Source organism: Lactuca virosa, chromosome 9 (genome assembly GCF_052849685.1).
Source record: "Lactuca virosa cultivar CGN04683 chromosome 9, Lactuca_virosa_CGN04683_v6, whole genome shotgun sequence".
Lineage (NCBI taxonomy): Eukaryota > Viridiplantae > Streptophyta > Magnoliopsida > Asterales > Asteraceae > Lactuca > Lactuca virosa.
Genome location: NC_136434.1, coordinates 25,393,545 through 25,415,054, shown reverse-complemented (window position 1 = coordinate 25,415,054; position 21,510 = coordinate 25,393,545). Strand labels below are relative to the sequence as shown.

The 21,510-nt window shown below is 35.7% G+C and overlaps 2 protein-coding genes and 1 long non-coding RNA gene across 3 annotated transcripts; 2 read left to right on the top strand and 1 right to left on the bottom strand.

Moving 5' to 3' along the window:
* Positions 1 to 1,848: 1,848 nt before the first annotated feature.
* LOC145139051 (uncharacterized) lies at positions 1,849 to 4,170 on the bottom strand. The gene has a single exon (XM_079073007.1). It carries the CDS (start codon positions 4,168 to 4,170, stop codon positions 1,849 to 1,851), a length of 2,322 nt encoding a protein of 773 aa, XP_078929133.1.
* A 4,185-nt stretch (positions 4,171 to 8,355) lies between these two features.
* Positions 8,356 to 10,113, top strand: LOC145141033 (uncharacterized). Its single transcript, XR_013722407.1, has 3 exons — positions 8,356 to 9,190; positions 9,354 to 9,726; positions 9,809 to 10,113. It is a non-coding gene; the product is annotated as an uncharacterized LOC145141033 (long non-coding RNA).
* A 1,987-nt stretch (positions 10,114 to 12,100) lies between these two features.
* Positions 12,101 to 16,191, top strand: LOC145136262 (glutamate receptor 1.4-like). Its single transcript, XM_079070418.1, has 5 exons — positions 12,101 to 12,977; positions 13,072 to 14,357; positions 14,466 to 14,769; positions 14,900 to 15,273; positions 15,628 to 16,191. Exons 1-5 carry the CDS (start codon positions 12,716 to 12,718, stop codon positions 15,937 to 15,939), a joined length of 2,538 nt encoding a protein of 845 aa, XP_078926544.1. The 5' UTR covers positions 12,101 to 12,715; the 3' UTR covers positions 15,940 to 16,191.
* The last annotated feature ends 5,319 nt before the right edge of the window (positions 16,192 to 21,510 follow it).

Here is a 21,510-nt window from a genome sequence, read left to right as displayed (position 1 = left end):
TTTTTTAAAGGGTTGGCTAAAAAGACACCCCTTTTTACCATTTAGACAACCCTAATTAATTTTGAAGTATTTTTATTGGTTGAAATTGGATTGTTTTCCGAAAAAACTGATTACAAGTAGTTTATTATAGGTTGACTTTTTATAAAAATGATGAGAGGGTGTCTAAGGGGTGTCTTATTAGCAGCACCATTAAAAATTGTTTTTCTCTCTCTTAATTATTACTGTCAACTACCTTTTGCAAAAGAATAGAGAAGAGGTGCTGGTGAATTTGATTTATTATCGTGTGATATTTTTCCAAACAAGTTACGATTTAGTCCTACAACTTTAAAGAAATTATCAATTTTGGAAGGCACAAAAATTCCATATATTACGAGACAAACAAGTTACAATTTGATTAAATTATGACTAAAAAATATACTAATTATTATTAATATTATTTTATTAAATTATGACTAAAAAATATAATAATTATTATTAATATTATTTTATTACTATTATTATTAGGATATTACTTATTTTAATAATAATTTTCGGTTAACACAAAATATTACTATATGTAATTTTTATATATTTATTTATTTATTTATTAAACTCAAAGTAATAAATCAAAGTCAACATTTTTTTCTTATTGATGGCGCAATATTTTTTATTTTTAATTTTTTAATATAATTATGAATCAATAAATAAGTATATTTTTTTTTATAAAAAACTGTAATCTTTAACAAAAAGCTACATGTTTTAAAAAAACTGCATGATTTACAAAAACTGCACCTAAAAAAATAAAAAAATAAAAAATAAACAGCACTTTTTATTAAAAGAAAACAGCACATTTTTTTAAAAACTTCATGTTTTAAAACAAAATTCCACGTTTTATAAAAAAAACTGCACTTTTAAATAAAACAGGCACGTTATAACAAAAAATAAAGAGTTTTTGAAAATTAGGTTTATGGTAATGGAAAAAACTATTACGTTTGTGGGTTTACGATTAAAAAAAATGATGAAAATTTATTTTTTTATAATATTATTTATGTTATTATATTATAAAAACAATATTATTGTTGTTTTTTTATCTTAATAAAAAATAAATTTAAAATTATTAATATTAATAAAGTTAATAATGAAATTATAATTAATAATTAATAATGATTTATTGATTAAGTTATAATAAACTAATAATAAAAGTTGATAAAAAATAATTATATTGTGATAATGACTTAAAAAGTATGGTCAATGATAATTATATGGTAATAATTTATAATCATTCGATTAAAAAATATGTCTAATGATGTAGGGTAGGGTGGTGTGTTAAAAGTAGGACCCTTTTTTGTCCGTTCTTTATGACCCAATGTTTGATGTTTTCCCATTTATTGAGCTTCTCTAGGAAGTCTAATTTTACTTGTTAGTGCGCCTAAAAGATTCGCATCTTATCTTTTTCTAATGTAAAAGTATAATATAGAAAATTTTAGTGCTATGTCATACCAAATTTTGCGTATATAACAATAGTCATGTACATTATCATGTATACAGGTGGCCCATAAGGACTAAAGGGGTGTTTGGGATTCGTTATTTGAAACAACTTATGCTTTTTTTATTAGAATTGCTTATATGCTTTATTAAAATGGAGTTTAGAAAGGATAAAAAAATGGATTAAATCATTAGATTATGCACAGTACAAAGTACAAACACACAATAAGTTGATAATTTGTTTTTTGGTATTTGGTAAATTCTATTCCAAAAAAACAAGGGTAAAAGAGTAAATTGGTAAATTAAAGAAAAAAGGGAAAACTACACCCTGGTCAGGACAAATCTTCATGAACTTCCTGGCTACTTGAAGAACATAAATGATTTCTAAGGGAAGGGAGACGTAAAATAAGCACACCACTTTTCAATATATGCCAATTCATCTAGATTCAAGCTTGGAAGTTGGCGATCTTTAAGGGTGTTGATTATTTGCATAGTCTCACCAAGAAGTTGAGCTGCAACATGGACACTCGTCTCCCTTTTCTCAATGGTACTTGCATGGCATTTCACAGCTATGACTTGGGGTAAGTTGGTGAGACACGCAGCCAATATGTCACCAATAATAGATAATAATTGTGCAAATAGTTCCTCTTGGGTAACGAGGTCAATGTTGTCATTGTAGGAAAGCATGATTGTTTCAATGATATGATACATTGAATTGGCAGAAATAAACCTGCATATAGACTTATCATTATTGCGGCTTCCAATATCAATTGTTTCCAAATCAGTGACAATGTTCTTAGCTGTATCTCTCAACCATCCAAGAATCTGGCCTACTGTATTTGCTTGAGGATCAGGTTTTGTTAGCTTGTTTCCTAACCATTTGTGGTAGACTTCAACTTGTAGCCATAAAGTTTTAGCTGCTTTTTGAATGGTTACATGGTCATTGGTAGTGTTAAGGGTTTCTTCCACAAGTGTGACATACACGAGACCTTCACTCACACTGCTCAACAAGCAATCAACAATGTTGTTTTGGATGTTTGGGAGAGAAATGGCGACGGTTGTCAAAGATACCAATGTTAAGCTCCAGCAAGTGAGATATTGTTTTGATAGTAAAGGTGGAACAAGAAGGCTGTCAAACTTTTCAACCCCTTCAAAACCTCTAGATTCCTTTAAAAGCTTCATAAGATTGTTGGGTTGTTGTTTTACAGCCTTTTGGATCAATCGGTTCACAGATTTTAAAATGCCTTTCAATGTTCTCTCAGGAAACTCCATGTCGTCTTGAAGTTGCAAAACACACCGGCTGAGATCTTTATCTTTATCTAGTTGCTCGGGATTTTTTTCCAACACAATACTTGGGGTGCTAAAAAACATGGCTTTTAACCACTTCCAACAACCGAAACAAGACAAGACACATATCACAAAGAGAAGTGGAATCACTGCTATCATTTTGCATGTTACCACAACTGTCTTTTGAAATCCTATACAGACGTTGAGAATCAGGATTTTCACATTCTCAATGACAATCTTGCATTTGCGGTTGCCACATGGGAATGGTATGCTACTTTGTTTCCAGTCAGATAACTTCTCAGTCCAGTAGCTCTCTACTGTAGAGACATTGATATGGTTCCAAATCCATTTTACAGAGAGCTTAAAGCTTAAAACTGCAAAACATCTACAAAGTGGAGCAATTGTACCAAGTATGGTTCCGATCAATTGTATTACAAGAATCACCAACATTGACCACTTGTAATCCGACTGAAAGTCCTTTAGGGATCCAGTATTTGAAACCATAATAAGAATGTGTAGGACTGTAGTAAAAGCACATATTACCCCAGAAGCAGAGGTTGTAGCAGAGCAAGCTGTCATGAATTGGGGACTTCCGGTTCCTGCCATGATCCAGTAATTGCTCACATGCTGTGTTAGTTTCTCAACAGTTAGTAATCTTCCTGGTTGTTGCAGCAGCTCTTTATCCTTTAAAATTGTTTCATGAGCTGCTTGGTATTTCGATTCTAAAATCTGTTTGGACTTGAGAATTGCGAGAGAGGAACATGCATATATAATCAGCAACATGAGCAACACACTCACATAAATGGCTGGTATGAAGCGGTGAGCTGTTAGATATGCCCCTGCTGGAAAAGTTCCTGAAAGAAGAACCTGACCAAAGGTTTCAGCAGCCTCATCTCCATGAAAGGAGAGGAGTCCTGTGGTTATTTGAATGCAAACATTCACAACCAAAGTGATTACCAGAATACCTAAAGCTATGATGTTTGAGACGAGTTCTTTTTTGTCCATGGTTGCTAGAGAAGGCAATAAATTAGCCATAATGGTGCACATAAAGCCCATGCTTCCAAGCTTTGCAGCCTGATCCACGTAGCCAGGCATTTGATTATTTAGATCAACAGGTAGCTTCATTGCAACCGCTATCACAGTTAGAGAAGCAGCATTCATGGTGAAACATTTACATGGAAACCATAGTTGTCTGTTTCTCAAACCATGTAATAAATCAGCCACCATTGCAAGGATGCAAAACAGAGAGGCTAAGGCGATATAGACCCCAATCCATGGCATAGGTTCACTGAACCTGTTTTGCTGATATGACTGGAATACTAAGAGACCCAAGGAAGATAGGTATTCTTCTGTAATATTTTTGCAAGACCCCACTTGTTGCATAAATTGGTCATATTCGTACACTAATTTTGGATCCATAATTATGTTCCACCAAACGTCAAAGGGGTGTGGTGTAAAGAGATGCAATAAAAAGACTTGAAACTAAACAGGGGTGGACCTGGAAATTTTCCAAATGGCGGCAGCCTTTGCAGGGGCGATCCGGCGGAGCACGACGGTGCCACGGTCGGTGACGTTCCTGTAATTCTTTCCGTTTTTTCCTTCTTTCTTTTTGCTGATCTGCCTGTCGCTCTCTTTCCTGTGTCTTGTTTTTAGTTCTCATTTTCAGTCTTTTAAACAATACCAACCAACCCTTAGACCCTTCTTCTGTTGTTTTTCAACTAAGAACCGACTATTATGTGGGGCAGCCTTTGAAATTCTTTTGAAATGGCCTGTGACTTGTGCCGTGCCGACCACTAGGTCGGTGTGGAGCCGCCGCCCCTGGTGCGGCGAATAAATTAAGCTTATTGTAGTTTTAGGATCCTTTAACAACAAGAAGTTACGAGAAAATATAAAATTATAAAATGTAAAAATAATTTCAGATTATTGATCATAATTGATCTTGTGACTATGATTAATTGAGTAATTATATAGTAAAAAAAGAGAAAAACGTAATAGTAGTCTAGTAGATTAAGGTTAACCGATTCCTGTTATTATAATCCAAATTAATAGGTGAATTAAGAAAAAGAAAACCCACTATGTAAAGAATATATGTGTAGTTGATTACTAACAATTGTTGAAATACGAGTTCTTCTTTTCACATCCCATCTTATCTGCCATACTTCAGCTACATCCAAGTTTCGAAGTGATCACAAAATTACCACTTTTCGATATTGTATATTTTCCGGTTATTTGATTACCCAATCAGAATTAATAATGATTATATCAAATTGATGGGTTATTTTTTCTTTAACAAAATTCACCAACTAAAGTACTCGCCATGTTAGGTAGTTTGCTTTTCTCATATATTGGTTTAATTATCTATATTAATTTTAATATTATTTCAGTTTCTAAAGATAAGATTTACAGTTTTGTTTTTATTTTCAGTCATGAAGTTATCTTTTTGAATTTATGGTGTACCTTTGCAGAGGGTTTTTAAGTCGTAAATAATTTCCATAATGGGAAAACGTTGAACCACATCATCCTAAGATTAAAATTTCAAGAATATGACAATTATGAGATTTAAAGAGTATGGCAGTTATATCAGAGATTCTAACATATTAAATGGTACATTCTTGGATAATGACTCATAGTTGATGTTAGACATATTCTATTGGGCTTCAACTCGATGCTTTCACTGGGAACACAACGTTAATGACAATATGGATTCTAGAAGTAGTAGTAGTCTAGTAGACGTATTCTCCCTCTTTATAATTGTCTCCTAGGTGCGATGAAGCTTCTGGTGTTAAATGGTGAACGTGGGCAATTTAGAGATGCAAAGCAAGAGTTCGATGAAATGGTTGAAGGAGATTATTTATGTTTCTTCTTCTAAGGGCAGGTTATGATTGAAGCCAATGTTGAGTGTGAAGCCATTGGGCTAGTCAAAAGAAGTGGCAGGAAACAAGGAAAGCCAGAAAACATGGAGAAAGAAAAAGGGGACATCCATGTTTTGAGGTAGTGGCAAGAAAACATGGAGAAAGAAAAAGGGGACATCCATGTTTTGAGGTAGTGGATGAAGACCCGGATGTTTTTTTTCTTTTTTAATATATTTTCTCAATTTCAATCTCTATAAATGAGATTGCTCTGTATTTGTAAGGATGTATCCATCACAAACTTCACAGAAAAAATATATACACTCCTAGTTACCCTCGTGTGGACGTAGGTCAGAAATAGACCGAACCACCTTAAATCTTTGTTGTTCTTGTGTTTAGAGTGGTGTGTTAAGTGTTTCGATCCTAACAAGTGGTATCAGAGAAAGGTTTTAGCTCCAGAAGGTGATTTTCAGTTTTTTGGTCGAAATTTTTTTTCGTAAAAAAACGATTTTGGTGTATACCGTTGGAAAGGTCTCGTTCCGAAGATTCCGAAAATATTTTTTTCTGAATTTTTTGACCACCGGAAGACGTCCAAATCGCCGGTCAAAGGTTTGCCGGAATAGTTACCGAAAAAAACCAGTTCGCCGGAGAAGACGACACTGTAGCACCTGAACTCGCCGGAGAAGACGACACTGTAGCACCGAAGTTCCGACGGAGAAGACGACACTGTAGCAGGAACTGTAGCACGACGTCAGCGGTGACGTCAGCAGAAACTGTAGCAACACTGTAGCAGATTTGAAAATTTGCAATTTGGCCCCTGAATTTCCAGAAAATTGCAAGATAGGTCATTGTTCTTTCAGAAAATGGCAGAAAGCAGTAAGCTTCAGATTGAGAAGTTTGATGGGAAAGATTTTGGTTGGTGGAAGATGCAAATTGAAGATTTGCTCGTACAGAAAGACTTGGACGCAGTTTTAGGTGAAAAACCGGAGGAGATGACACAGACAAACTGGGAGACTTTGGATAAGAAGGCCAAGGCATTTATTAGACTGACGTTGTCAAAGGATGTTGCCTTCAATATTTTGAAGGAGACCTCGGCAAAGGGAATCATGGAGGCATTGTCTAATATGTACGAGAAGCCGTCGGCAGCAAATAAAGTCTTCCTGATTCGGGAACTAGTCAACACGAGGATGAGGGAAGGAAGTTCAGTTACAGTGCACATCAACAATTTAAACTCGATTTTATCTAGACTTGGGTCAGTGGGAATAAAGTTCGAGGATGAAGTTCAAGCTTTACTATTGTTATCATCATTACCTGACAGTTGGTCTGGAACAGTTACAGCCGTTACTAGTTCCACAGGATCGAAAGGGCTCACTTTTGAAGGAATTCGGGATTTAATTCTAGGCGAAGACGTCAGACGAAGAAATTCCGGGGAATCATCAAGTGAACAATTGAATGCGGTCAGAGGTAGAAGAAATAACAGAGGTAGTGGGAGCGGGAACAGGAGAAGGAGTCAGTCGAGGACTCGAAATGATGTGACTTGTTGGAACTGTAAAGAGGTTGGACATTTCAGGAATCAATGTCCAAAAGACAAGAAAGAAGTTAACGCTGCAGTAGACCATTCAGATGATGATGTTTTGATCTGTAGTGTGGAGAGCAATGTGGATTCCTGGGTTATGGATTCGGGTGCTTCATTTCACGCTACCCACAGCCGTGAAGCACTGCAGAATCTGAAAGAAGGAGATTTTGGTAAGGTAAGACTGGCGAACGATGAGGTTCTTGATGTGACGAGCATAGGTGACTTAGATTTGAAGACTCCAGTTGGTCCATGGACTTTGAAGGATGTCCGGGTAATTCCAAGTCTGAAGAAACAGTTGATTTCTGTTGGGCAGTTGGATGAACAGGGGCACGAGGTTAAGTTCAGGAATGGGCAGTGGAAGGTTGTCAAAGGAAATCTTGTGATAGCTCGTGGACATAAGAGGGGTTCATTATATATGGTCAGATTACCATCTGAGGGAGTAACTGTCCCAGTTCAGAAGAAAAACAAAATCCGGTTCATAGAGTCTCGTGGACAGAAGAAGGTTTGCTTTGCAGATGGCAAGCCCATAGTCACAGGTCAGATTCAGGTTGAACGTGTTTGGAACGGTTCAGAAAAACCAGTCAAGGGCATTCATAGCAGTGGGAGCATGGGCTTTGTTTCAGCTAGAATACCCAGAACACAGTGGGTTAAGAGAACCAGTATTCCATCTGTAAAAGTCTCTCCAGATTATCTGTTTCACATGGAGAGTGTCGTTTGTTCTCAGGATGTTCCAGGATCGGGCAGTTCATTTCAGTGGGAGCCGGTGGAGACAGAGAACAGGTCAGTGGCAGACTTAGCCATGACTGACGTGTTGGAGCTAACGGAAGCTTCAACTAGCCTTCAGGTCAATTGAAGAGAAGGCCAGGGTAACTAGGAAGGAGTCAAGATCAAAAGTTTTTACAGAAATACAGATACACAGTTGAAGCTATGGTGAAGATTGTTTCGTGGCTTCAAGTAGGAGATTGTTGAGTGTGAAGCCATTGGGCTAGTCAAAAGAAGTGGCAGGAAACAAGGAAAGCCAGAAAACATGGAGAAAGAAAAAGGGGACATCCATGTTTTGAGGTAGTGGATGAAGACCCGGATGTTTTTTTTCTTTTTTAATATACTTTCTCAATTTCAATCTCTATAAATGAGATTGCTCTGTATTTGTAAGGATGTATCCATCACAAACTTCACAGAAAAAATATATACACTCCTAGTTATCCTCGTGTGGACGTAGGTCAGAAATAGACCGAACCACCTTAAATCTTTGTTGTTCTTGTGTTTAGAGTGGTGTGTTAAGTGTCTCGATCCTAACAGCCAAGAGGGCTTAAACGTGTTTGTACATAGGATATTGTTTGTTGGGCTCTTATGATTGATGGTTTGTCAAGAATTACCTTTCCAAAGAGAGTCATTATGCCTCCTATGGAGTAATAGCCCTAGCTGATGACTGATTGAAAAGGTCAAGTTTTCTCCCTTTTCACCTTTGTCACTTTTATACCCCATAATTCATGTAATATTGTTTCTATTTGGTGTAGTGAAAAGATTGCTTCTCTGGCCTTAAAAAAGAAGACCACTAGAAGTTTTTCTTGAATGAGCATATTTGCAAATCTTACCTTAATGCATGCACTTATTGAAGTATCCATGTCGGGTCCATATTTGATTTAATTATACATTTTATTACATCCTTGATGATCTCTTTGTTTTGACCATATGCTCATCTTTGAATGCATATAATAAAATGGAGCAAAGAGATTAATTTCCAGGTAGTTGACATTTGATTTTTTCTAGATCAGCAAATATGATGCTGCTATCGGGGATTTTATAATCACAACAAATAGATCTCTCTATATTGACTTCACAATTCCCTTCAATGATCTTGGAGTTGGTATAATAGCCCGAAACGCCAAGAACAGCATGTGGATCTTCTTAGATCCTTTTAGTGCGGGTCTTTGGATCACAAGTGCTTGTTTCTTTCTCTTTTTGGGGTTTGTCATTTGGTTTATCGAACATCATACAAACAAAGAGTTTCAAGGTTCAACTATACAACAAATAGGAACCACCCTCTGGTTTTCCTTTTCAATCCTTGTTTATGCTCACCATAAGCACTCTTACTCCAATTTTGATTCAGTTAAATATTTGATCTTGTTGAGCATTAAAATCGATACCTTAGACATGTTGGTGACTGGAAACTGCAGGGGAGAAGCTGCAAAGTAATCTATCAAGATTCGTGGTCATTGTTTGGGTTTTTGTGGTGCTTGTGCTCACGTCAAGCTACACTGCAACTTTGAGTTCAGTTTTAACAGTACAACAGATTGGAATGAAGGAGAAGTCTATCGGATTCCTGGGTGTTTCACCTCTAGGAACAGTTGCTTTTGAAAAAATTTAAACTTGTGGACGCCAATTTGGCAAAACTATATACACTCAGAGGAGTTTGCTAAAGCATTAACAAGTGGAAGTGTTGATGCATATGTGGCTGAGATCCTGTACGTCAAATCATTCCTTGCAATGTATTCGGCTGATGACTTCTCCTTGATTGCAACAGCATCCACCACTAATGGTTTTGGCTTTGTGAGTGCTTTGTCATCCTTAATTATTAATTGCTTCTTCCATAATTCCAACTCAATCCTGTTTCCTATTCGTTAATTTATAGGCATTCCAGAAAGGTTTGCCCTTTGGCTGGAGAGATGTCGACTCAGATAGGAAAGATGCGGGAAGAGGGCACATTGAAAGCATTAGAGGATAAATGGTTGAAACGTCAATCTGCAATCATGTCAAACCCTCCTTCACCAAAGGTCTTGAATCTATACAGCCTTCGAGGTCTTTTTCTTATCAACGGTGTGTCAATGACATTAGCACTTTTGGTGTATGTGGTTCATCTTGTTCACGAAAAATTGCATGTCAAAGTTAAGATGCACATATGGAGCATGAAATACATGGACATGTTAGTAATGAGGAATCAACAATTTGACCTTTTCATAAGGTTATATATCAACTATTTTACTTTCACATAAAAATCAAATGTGTATGGTTTTTGATTTTTTTTTTTTATAACTTGGGTACTCTGGTTTGTTACCTATTCTCATTGAACTAACTAATCTCATAGTTCCTTAAATTCTGAAGTGAAAAGGATCCATAGGGAAAGGAGAGTGATTTATAGATTCTAGTGATGGTAGTAAAAGTAGCTTCTTTAGTTACAAGACAGAATTTTGGTGCTCATGACAGAAATGCACATAAAAAGCTACATTTATCAGGACAAAAGGCTCTACTTATGTTCTGGTTAAAGACGCTAGAAGTTGGGCCTTCGATGTCTAAAATATCACTTTGTTTTTGTTAATCTTGGTGTTTTTGTCAAGTTCTTAATTTCCTACTTTAATGTACTACTTCTATGTGACCCACACGTAAGCTAAGTAAACAATCGAGAAGGCAATTGATTGCTATGATTGTAAACAAACTGAAAGTAGGGTGTATTATGAGTAATACTTGAAGTACATTGTTATAATCAGTAATTTTGGTAAAATACATTGTTATTTCGCAATTAACCCAATTATAATTATTTATAGATTAGGAGAGTGTGAATTGATAGGTTTCAAACTTTAGTCATAACTTTTCTAAGCTTTGTACGAGTACATTATGATCAATCAATCCATGTAGCGGCTCAACAATAAGGGTATTATTCCGGTTATCACTCGGAGGAAGAAAGTTGGGACAGGTCTTCTACTCATTTTTGGCAAGACCTTTGGATGGGGAATTCGAAGCTCGTGGACCCGTTTCAAAGAATTTATGCGCTAGAGACCCAAAAATATTACTTAATTACGGACCAATGGCTTAATGGATTTTGGGATGTGGGCGTGGAGAAGACCAATAAGGGTGTGGGGATGAATTTGATCAACTCTCGGCTTTGAGGGTGTGTTTGGCAGCTTTTGTACCGAGCTTGGAACGGGACAAGTGGCCGTGGGAGGTGAAAACGAGTGATGTTTTTTTCGGTTGTTTGCACAAGACAATATATTGATGAAGTAACATTGAGAGATGAAAGTATTCCTACTCCTTGGAATATCCACCTCATAAAACTAAATGTCTTAATTTGGACGGCGATGCTTAATAGGATTCCTACTAGACTTAATTTCGAGGCTAGAGGGATAGATACTCCTACTTTGTGGTCGACTTATGAAAAGGAAGTTGAAGATGTCGATAACTTGTTTTTACAATGTGGTATTGCTAATTAAGTATGGTTTAGAGCATCCACAAAAAGAGCTTTTTGGGAGATTTTTAAAATTAAAAGCTATTGGTGGAGCTTTTTCAAAATCTAAGTTTTTTTTCATGGATAGAACTTTTCACAAAATAATATTATTATATTCATCAAGCTATATATTTATATAAGACTAATATTATGCGGCCCATAAAAGAAGGTGAAAAAAAACTTTTCTATAAGGCTAGAGGGAGCGGTGGTGCATGCTAAGACATGTCACATAAGCATAACATAAAGCTAAGGAGTGGTAGCATACCTTTGAAAAAAAAAGTCAATCAATCAAAAAAAAAGTCACACACCTTCTCCCTCTATCTCTCTCCTCTTTCCTCACGCTAAAGAAGCCCTTAGCTATGCTAAGGGGTGGTTTACAACGTGTCAAGCAAGCTTGGCATTTTCCTTGGCGAGGGCTTGGCGAGATCGACTCCCTCAAGTCTAATCGGTGTTTGTAAAACTTTTTGAGTTGTTGATGTGGTAATGACATGGCACCGAAAAAAACTATATGATTGTTGTTCTCTTACGGTGTTTAAATGGAACTAAGATATTATTATATTCATCAATATATATATATATATATATATATATATATATATATATATATATATATATATATATATATATATATATATATATATATATATGATTAATTTCAATCTATCCTATCTAATTTGTTGTTTTAAACTCACGTTATGTTTACAAAAAAAAAAAAAAAAATCTCTGACAAAAAACATTAATTCATATAAATAAAAATATTACAATTCGATAAAACTCAACTATGATATTTACGGGTCTGTATTACATATTCTTAAGAAGGAGATGCGATTGTCCACCTCGCGATGACCATGTGTGATGTGACAAGAGCGTTATTAACGGAGCTTCATGTTGTTCGGGTGTATGAATTATCTTGCCTGTTTACAGACGCACAGCAAATGCTCGACGAAATGCCTGTGCAGTTGCGATATATCTTATTTTCATCTGAAGGCATCGATGTTGCCAAAACGGTGTCTAATGCTGATTAATTATAAAATAAAAAACATAATTATTCTTTTAATTCAACGGTTTAGACCAACAAACAGTGAACAAGTTTTTTTGAGGTAGTCAATGCCAAAAATTTCATGGCGGCCAAACAAAAAGTCAAATATCATTGTCATGAGATCATATATACATTTGACATTAATAACTACTCGAAGGTCCAATATGGCACATGTCTTCGTTTTGAATGACCCCGATTTCTTTATTCACCTTGTATAAGTGTCACTGTGTAATACTGATGATCAACCAATAGCTGCAGGAAACTTAAACCTTCTGTTATCAATGGCGAATTGCAGGTTATTTCCATTTCTGATATTGATGTTGCTTAGCTTTCAAACCCTTTTAACAGCACATGAAGATCCAACTTACAAGGACATACAGGTGGGAGTGATTCTTGACATGGAATCAGGGGTAGGGAAGGTCATTTATCATTGCGTTACCATGGCTATCTCTGACTTTTACAAAGCCAATCCTGACTACAAAACAAGGATAGTTTTTATAACCAGGGATACCAAAGGAGAACCGTTATATGCCTTGTCCGCGGGTACTCTCTTTCTTTCCTTTTCTCTTTCAAATACTTATACTTGGTAAAATTTTATTTTTGAATACTAATATAGGTTTCATGCATGGACATTCAGCTCTCAATCTTTTGGAGAACACCGAGGTGCAAGCGATAATAGGTCCAGAATCAACGGTTGAAGAAAGATTCTTGGAGGTCTTGGAAGACAAGGCTAACATACCGATTCTTTCCTTCTCAACAACTCCCTTTTCGAATACAAATCCTAATCTTCTTGGGATCACACAGGATGAAACCACACAGTTCAAAGGCATTGCTGCCATGGTAGAATCCTTTAAAGCCAAGAATATGATAGTTATCTGTGAGGACACTACAAACGGGAGAGAAATGGCTACTTATATGGTTAGTTCGTTTCAAGAAAAAAACATATATGTTACGTATACTAGCTTCATTACAGCCTCTTCCAACAATGAACAAATGTGGGAAGAGCTTCGTAAGCTTCAAACTATGCAAGCCTTGGTGTTTGTGGTGCATGCGTCACCTTCTCTAGCAACCAATGTTTTCTCCATGGCAAAAGAGTTAGGCATGATGGACGAAGGATACATGTGGATCGTAACAAGTAAGACTACAAACTACTTGGATTCCATGGATTCTGAAGCAATCGAATCAATGCAGGGGGCTCTAGGTTTCAGATCATATTTTCCTGCATCAAGGGAGCTTCGGGAATTTATTTCGAAATGGAGAAAGGAACATTATGCTTTGGACCCTTTTATGGAGTTTAAGGAGGTAGATTCCAATGGTATATGGGCATATGATGCAGTTTACGCACTTGCCATGGCAGTTGAGAGGGAACAAACTAGAGGATTAGCTTCGAAAGAATTGGGTACTAATATTGGCACATCACTACTTTTAGATGAGATGTTAAGAGTCAAGTTCCATGGTTTAGGTGGTGAATTCAAGCTTATGAATGGGAGGATCATCACCAAAGTCATGGAAGTGGTGAATGTGATTGGTAAGGGTGATAGGAGGGTTGGGTTCTGGATGATGGGTACTGATGGTGAATTTGTGAAAGAAATTGGAAAAACAAAGTCTTCTTCTTCCAATTATCATGGCCTGGAAAGTATCATGTGGCCGGGTGGGACCACAAGCATTAATCCAAAACGCAGGATGCTACAAACAAATGGCAAAAAGAAGCTCAGAATTCTGTTTCCAAGTACCAGCAGATTCCAAAATATAGCACAAATAAGTGTTGATCCAAGAACAAATCAATCGGCTGCAAGCGGCTTCTGTGGTGATGTTTTCAATGCTGCATTTAACGCCTTGGACTATGGAGTAGGGATTGAGGTTATTCCGTTCTCTTATAAGGATATGACTTACAATGATGCAATCGACAAAATCTTTAGTAAGGTATGTGCAAAACTATGGGATTATTTGTAGAATGGCATGAATGTAGGCATGATCTAGCTACAGCAGTTATATGGTTTTTGGCTAATGTGATATGTCGGATTGTATCAGGAATATGATGCTGCTATCGGGGATTTTACAATCACAGCAAATAGATCTCTCTATGTCGACTTCACATTGCCCTTCACTGATCTGGGAACAGGGACAGTTGCCCGAAACGCCAAGAATAGCATGTGGATCTTTTTGAATCCTCTTAGTGCAAATCTTTGGATCACAACTTCTTGTTTCTTTCTCTTTTTGGGGTTTGTCATTTGGTTTATTGAACATCGTAGCAACGATGAATTTCAAGGTTCACCGAGACAACAACTCTTTACAACCCTCTGGTTTGCCTTTTCAACCCTCGTTTATGCTCACAGTAAGCTCTCTAATCTCAATTTACTAAAAGTTTTCATCTGCTTGAACAGTAACATAACATCGATCTTCACACCCACAAAATGTGCACCTTAAATCTTTTTGGAAAATGAGTTGGTGATTGGAAACTGCAGGGGAGAAGCTGCAAAGTAATCTATCAAGATTCGTGGTCGTTGTTTGGATTTTTGTGGTGCTTGTGCTCACGTCAAGTTACACTGCAACTTTGAGTTCAGTTTTAACAGTACAACAAATTGGAATGAATGATATCTCTACCGGATTCTTCCAGGTTCTTTCGCCCCTGGGAGGAGTTGCCTTTAATAAACTAAAACCTGTCGACCCTAATTTGGCGAAACTATATACAACTGCGGACTACGCTAAAGCAATAAACAGTGGAGGTGTTGATGCACTTGTCGCTGAGATTCTGTATATCAGATCAAACCTTGCATTGTATTATGCGTCTGACTTCTCCTTGATTGCAACAGCATCCACCACCAATGGTTTCGGCTTTGTGAGTGTTCTTTGTTAGAGTATTAATTAGTATATATATATATATATATATATATATATATATATATATATATATATATATATATATATATTAAACTACGAAGATCTCCTAGCTAGCCTTCTCTTTGTATCATAATATTTTCAAAATACAGAGAGAAAAAAATTATACATATCGTATATGGATTGTTACAGTCTCTAACAAAGTGCTCCGGCTATGCACAATCTAAATGTTGCCAACATGGCATATAATCATACATACGTATAGAATGATGATGTATCATTCTCTAATCCTTTAGGCTTCTTCCATAACTCTACATTGAACCTGTTTCCATGCCTAACGTAGTTACGATTGCAGGCATTCCAGAAAGGTTCACCCTTGGCCAGAGAGATGTCGACTGAGATAGCGAAGATGCGGGAAGACGGGACATTGAAAGCATTAGAGGATAAATGGTTAAAACTTCAATATGCATCGATGTCAAAGGATTTTTCTTCCCCTTCACTAAAAATCTTGAACCTTTATGGGCTTCGAGGTCTCTTTCTCATCAGTGGTGTGTCGATGGCATCGGCCCTTTTGTTGTCCATGATTCATCTTGCTCGTGAAAAAATTAAGAGGAGGATATGGAGATACATCTTACGAAGATCTGCCGACGAGGAATCACCTGTTTGATTTTTATTATACGGAGTATTATCATATATAAAACATTATACTTAATATATTGTTTCTAACATTATAAAAACCAAAAATGTGTCGAATATGTACGATTTTTTTGTTGTCCCAACAAGAAAATTCTTACTCTGATGCTCATAGAAATGGCTACAACTAAGGGTGTTTGAAAATATCCGCATCCGAACATCCGATCCGAAATTTTGGATAATAAAATCCGGATATCTGGTTTTTCGGATTCGTATACGGATAGTAGAATGTGAAATTTTCGGATATTTCGAATATCCCGATGTATTATGAAAAATTATTAAAAATAGTTTTTAGTGTATTGGTTTTTCATTTGAAATTCAAATTTACAATTGTTAACAATTTTTTTTTTCTTAATGGCAAGGATTTTATTAAAAAAATACAATTGTTAACAATTTTACTTGTACGTAAAATGGGGATGATCTAACTGTTATTAGTTGGATGTTCCCTTTTGTATCTTCTTTCAATCTCTTTTAGTGATCGGCATAACATCTTAATTGAAATTAAGGAATTGGAATGTTGATTTATTATTTTAACGGAAAAGTAATAATGTCCTTAATCATTCTTTCAACTTGTCAATTTAGTATGCATTTTGTTAAAAGAGATACTAGCTTAATTGAATCGTTGTTTTGGCAGCGTTTTCTTTTTTTTTTTTCCTTTTTTTTTTTTTTTTTTTTTTTTTAAGTTTTAGTAATTTGAGTTTGGTTTCTCAAGATCTTCATGTGCCCTGAATTTAACTGGACCAAATGAAGTCTTAGTATATTTGACAAACTCATGGAAGGTAACTGGACCAAATGAAGTCTTAGTATATTTGACAAACTCATGGAAGCGTTCGTTCTTGGATGGTTTATTTTCTTTTGTTAGGATAACAACAAAACAAGTTAAGCACTTCAGACAAATATCAAAATAAATAAATAAAACTTCAGTGAACTCAAAAAAAAATTGAAAAACGTAAATCAAAATAACACAATATTTAACATGGTTCGGTCAAGATGACCTACGTCCACGGGAGAGAGAGAGAGAGAGAGAGAGAGAGAGAGAGAGAGAGAGAGAGAGAGAGAGAGAGAGATAATTTTATTAATTTTCTGGAACTATTACAAGCACTTAAAATTGTATCTCACTTTGAGCTCTCACATAAATCTAGCAATTTATAATGATGGGGGTATGAGTCTATTTATACTCGAGGGATCAGACTTAAAACCCTAATGGACCAAGCACATTGGCTCATAGGCCCATGAATGGTGACAACCAATCATATTCCGCTATGCAGCATCTTCTAGAACATTCTTCCATTTTATACAACCCATGAGCATCAACAACACACATGGTGGACCACCTTGACCATAGTGGAGCAACATGATGCACAAGTGGAGCATCATGATCACTAATGGCCCAACATCCATCATGGTGGCATAACATGGTGTATTTCTTGAGCATGATCATCTTCTAAGCATACGTGGATCAACATGGCACAACAAAGGAATCAAGATGGCGCACCATGTACCAAGATGGTCCATGATGGCACAACATCCTTCCCTCTGCGCAACTTCATGCCTTCATGGCGCAACATCTCATAAATGTGGCACAACATCTCCTTCTTGGCATCCTTATGGCGCAACATCTCATGTGTGTGGCTCAACATTCATTCCTTTGGCGCAACTCCTCTCTCTTTGGCCCAACATCTTCATGGATGGCGCAAGATGCCTCCATATGGCGCAACATCCTAAGGGATGGAGCAACATCAGTCATCATGGCGCAACATGCTGCTCCATGTTGTTCCAAAGTGCTCCAAGTTGCTCCAAAACCAAACGTTTGGTCCAGACTAAATTGATGTGTTCAATTTTGTAGTATAAAAATTCGATCACAAATCGGGAAATCGAAAAACAGAGTAAATAAACATGAGGTTGATCATTTAATCAATGACTCAGTTCATACGATATCTTGTAGAACGAAAGAATAGTTGATCACTTATCTTAGGCCAACGTTTGATTTGAATCAGAGTTCGTCAGTGGCTTTGGAAAGCACCATTTGTGGTTTAATTCAAGGTTTATACTTGCAACTGTAGGTATAGACTTATCCAAGTGGGAGACTGTTGGATTAAGGTGTCTAAGCCAATAACTAAATTGGTATACTCTTGAATTAAAAGCAAAGTGTTTTTTGGGTTGACCTCAAAACTAGTATTTAGATCGAATGACTTTTGGAGGAAGAGGTTGATTTGTTAATTTATTATATGATTAATAAATTAATTAAAAATTGAAATAAATGATTTATTAATATATTATATGATTAATATATTAATTGGAAATAGTAATAATTAATTTAGAATTAATTGGAATTAATTTCGGGATTAATTGAATTAATTAAAAGTGCAAGGAATGAAGTCGTAACTGTTCAATAGTTGAACAAGAAGGTACTCCAAAACCTTCCAACCCCTTGCACAAAATTAAGGAGGGTTTTTAGGGTTTTTGGAATATTCCTTATGGATAATTAGGAAACTAGATAATTCCGGATTTGAAATAATATTATTTTATTTCAAATTAGGGTTTCTAGGGTTTTCCTATCAGTTATAAATAGGGTCCTTTGGCATCATACTTTCACACACAATATACACTCTCTAAAGAGCCGAAATTCTCCTCTAGCCTCGTCTCTCCTCAAGTCTTCTTGCTACTACGGTTTTGGATACAAGTCATTAGAGACATCCATTCCTTTGGTGCTAACTTTCTAAGTTCTTAATGAAGGAATCTGCTTTGATTATTTGCTACAATAATCAAAAGGTATGTAACCCTATAAATATATGAATTTTGATTTTTATAGCCTTCCCTTATGGTTTTTTGATGTTCATAGATTATTGCTATCAATAGAAAAAACATAGATCCTTTCTAGGTTGCATGTAAACTTAAGGGTTTAAGTGTTTTTCCGCCACATGAAATTTTGTATAACTTAGAAAACCCATCAAATGATGATAAATGGAAGATAAAAGTTAAGATATAGACAATGGAGTTGAACTTGTTAAGTTCATTTTTAAATGATATTGATGTCATTCTTATTTATTTGCTATGGTTCATATGATGTTTAATGGTAACACCAGATGTTTTAATCAAAAATGTTGTTGTAGGAACGGTTTTTGTTAAAAGTGGGTTAATACCCGTAATGATTTTATTAAAACCATAGCATTTTAAAGTTTGAAAAAGTTTATAAGATTTTGGGTGTTACAATTTGGTATTAGATTCATAGTTTAAGTGAATTAGGATTGGATCATTCCACTCCTAGGCTTATACTTTGGTTATGGAAAGTTTGAATCAGACATAGCGTTTCATACCACTAATGATATGAGTAATCATCAATGATATAATTATATAAATCATTTTTTATTTATTTACTTTATTAATTTAGAACCTAGTCTTAAATTTTTAGGATGGTACAGTAACTCAACCAACTCTTAACCAATTAATGTAGTTCTTGAGCATAAAATGTATCCCAGAGAGTAAATGTTGGAAAAAAACAACTCATTCGGAGCTCGTACGAAAAAAATTATGGCTATTCAAAGTTGACTAAAAATTTTGCACAACCTAGAAACAACCCTAATAGCCATGTTTGGGGTTGAGTAACTCATCCTAATATTAATCAATTGAAGTGGTTCTTGAGGCTACAATATAACCAAGACAAAGAACTAAATGCTAGAAAAAAAATCAACTCATTCAAGCCTCATACAAAAAAATTATGAGGGTCAAAAAGTGGCACTTTAAATTCCACTTCGAACCTTTTGGTACTTGGGATTTTATATGAAACATGGTTTTGATATGTTTAATTTATATTTGTAAAATAAAAAATTTGGTTTGAAGTTTGGGACGTTACACTAAGGGCGTGTTTGACAAAACTATGTGGTAGCTGGTAGCTAGTAGTTTTTTGTTAAATGTTACGTGAGATAGCTTTTAGATTTGAAGCGTTTTATTTAAAGTAAACGCTAAAAACTTGTAGTTCCAAACGGGGCTTTGTGTTCAAAATGGAGTGTTTGTCAAACTCTAGAAGCTAGAAGATTTCAAACGCTCTGTGTCAAACACGCCCTAAATTTGAAGCTCAGACTCGGCTCGTGAAATACTCAATACTATTGAGTTCGGCTCGACTCAACTCCACTATATATATATATATATATATATATATATATATATATATATATATATATATATATATAATACTAAAAACATTCAACATGCTTTTACATTGTCCAATCTAGCAAAAGCATTCACAAAACCATATAATGTTTCAATATAACATCAACAATCTATGTCATTGCTTTTACATGCATCCGAGAAAAAAAAAACTTCTCCAATGGAATAGAATATGAACCATTCAACCATCATAAAGTTTTTCAACAACAGCAAAGAGGGACTTGATGAAACTCAGGAGGTGTACATGATTCCATCTGCAATACTCAGTAACTCTATATTACATTATCAAACTATAAATGAAAATAAAATAACTCAACAAAATAAACTAACAATAGTTATGTACTGTAAATCTGTAATAATAAACCTATTTTTAATGATAACCAACATGCAACAGTAGGCTGGAAAAAGAAATATGTAATACCGAGTTCTTAAATTATTGTGTAATTTTGATTTAGTATGACAATTTATATGTTTTTATAATTATTCATCAATTTCATCCATCACAATATAGAACGGCAGAATAATATTATTATATTTCATCATTCGGCGTAGTCAATCAGATGTATAATCAAACAACATGGTTTTTTTCCCAGTCAGAAAATTTTTCTATACAGCACTTTCTCATACATCATTTTTCCGGACAGAAACTATCAAACGGGTAGTAAGCTTTTAGAAAGAAGATTGCTGCAACATTTTTTTGATCTTGAGTGGGTGTTTGGGATAACTTTTTTAAATAGCTTATTAGCTTTTTAACTTTTCAAAAAGCTAATAAGCTAAAAAAAAGTGTTTGTGTATTTAAAAAACATTTTTTAAAACAGTTTTTTGGATATGAAAAAGTAAGGTTGCGTTTAGTTACGGAAAAACAGTTTTCATTTTCTATTTTTCGTTTTCCCTTTTCAGTATTCATTTTCCGTTTTCATTTTTCATTAAAAAATTTAGAAAACGCGTTTAGTTAAAACTTATTCATTTTTCATTTTCAGTTTTAGAAAATTAGAAAACGTGTTTAGATGTGTATTTTTCTATTGGTTTTCATTTTTAGGAAACAGTTGCGGTGGTAGGGTGGGGGTGGGGGCGGCGGTGGTAGCGGGTCGGCGGCGGTGGTGGTGGCGGCAATCATGGTAGTGGTGGTGATGGCGGTGGCGGCGGTGGTGGTGGTGGTGATGGTGCTGATGAGGTAGGGGTAGTGGTGATGGTGATGGTGATGGTAGGTCGGTGATTGTGGTAGTGGTGTTGGGTGGGTAGGTGTGTCTGTGTGTGTTTGTGGGTGGGTGTGTGTGTGTGGGGGGTGGGGGGTGAGTGTGTGGGTGGGTGTAGGTGTGGGTGTGTGTGTGCGCGTGTGTTTTTGGGGATAGGGGTGGGTTTGTGTGTGTGTGTGTGT

Excerpts from the sequence above, each read along its gene's own strand:
- LOC145136262 (XM_079070418.1), top strand. The coding sequence starts at position 12,716 with ATGGCGAATTGCAGGTTATTTCCATTTCTGATATTGATGTTGCTTAGC. Across the intron at positions 14,770-14,899 it reads AACCCTCGTTTATGCTCACA|GGGAGAAGCTGCAAAGTAAT; the intron begins GTAAGCTCTCTA and ends TGGAAACTGCAG. Across the intron at positions 15,274-15,627 it reads CCACCAATGGTTTCGGCTTT|GCATTCCAGAAAGGTTCACC; the intron begins GTGAGTGTTCTT and ends TTACGATTGCAG.
- LOC145139051 (XM_079073007.1), bottom strand. The coding sequence starts at position 4,170 with ATGGATCCAAAATTAGTGTACGAATATGACCAATTTATGCAACAAGTG.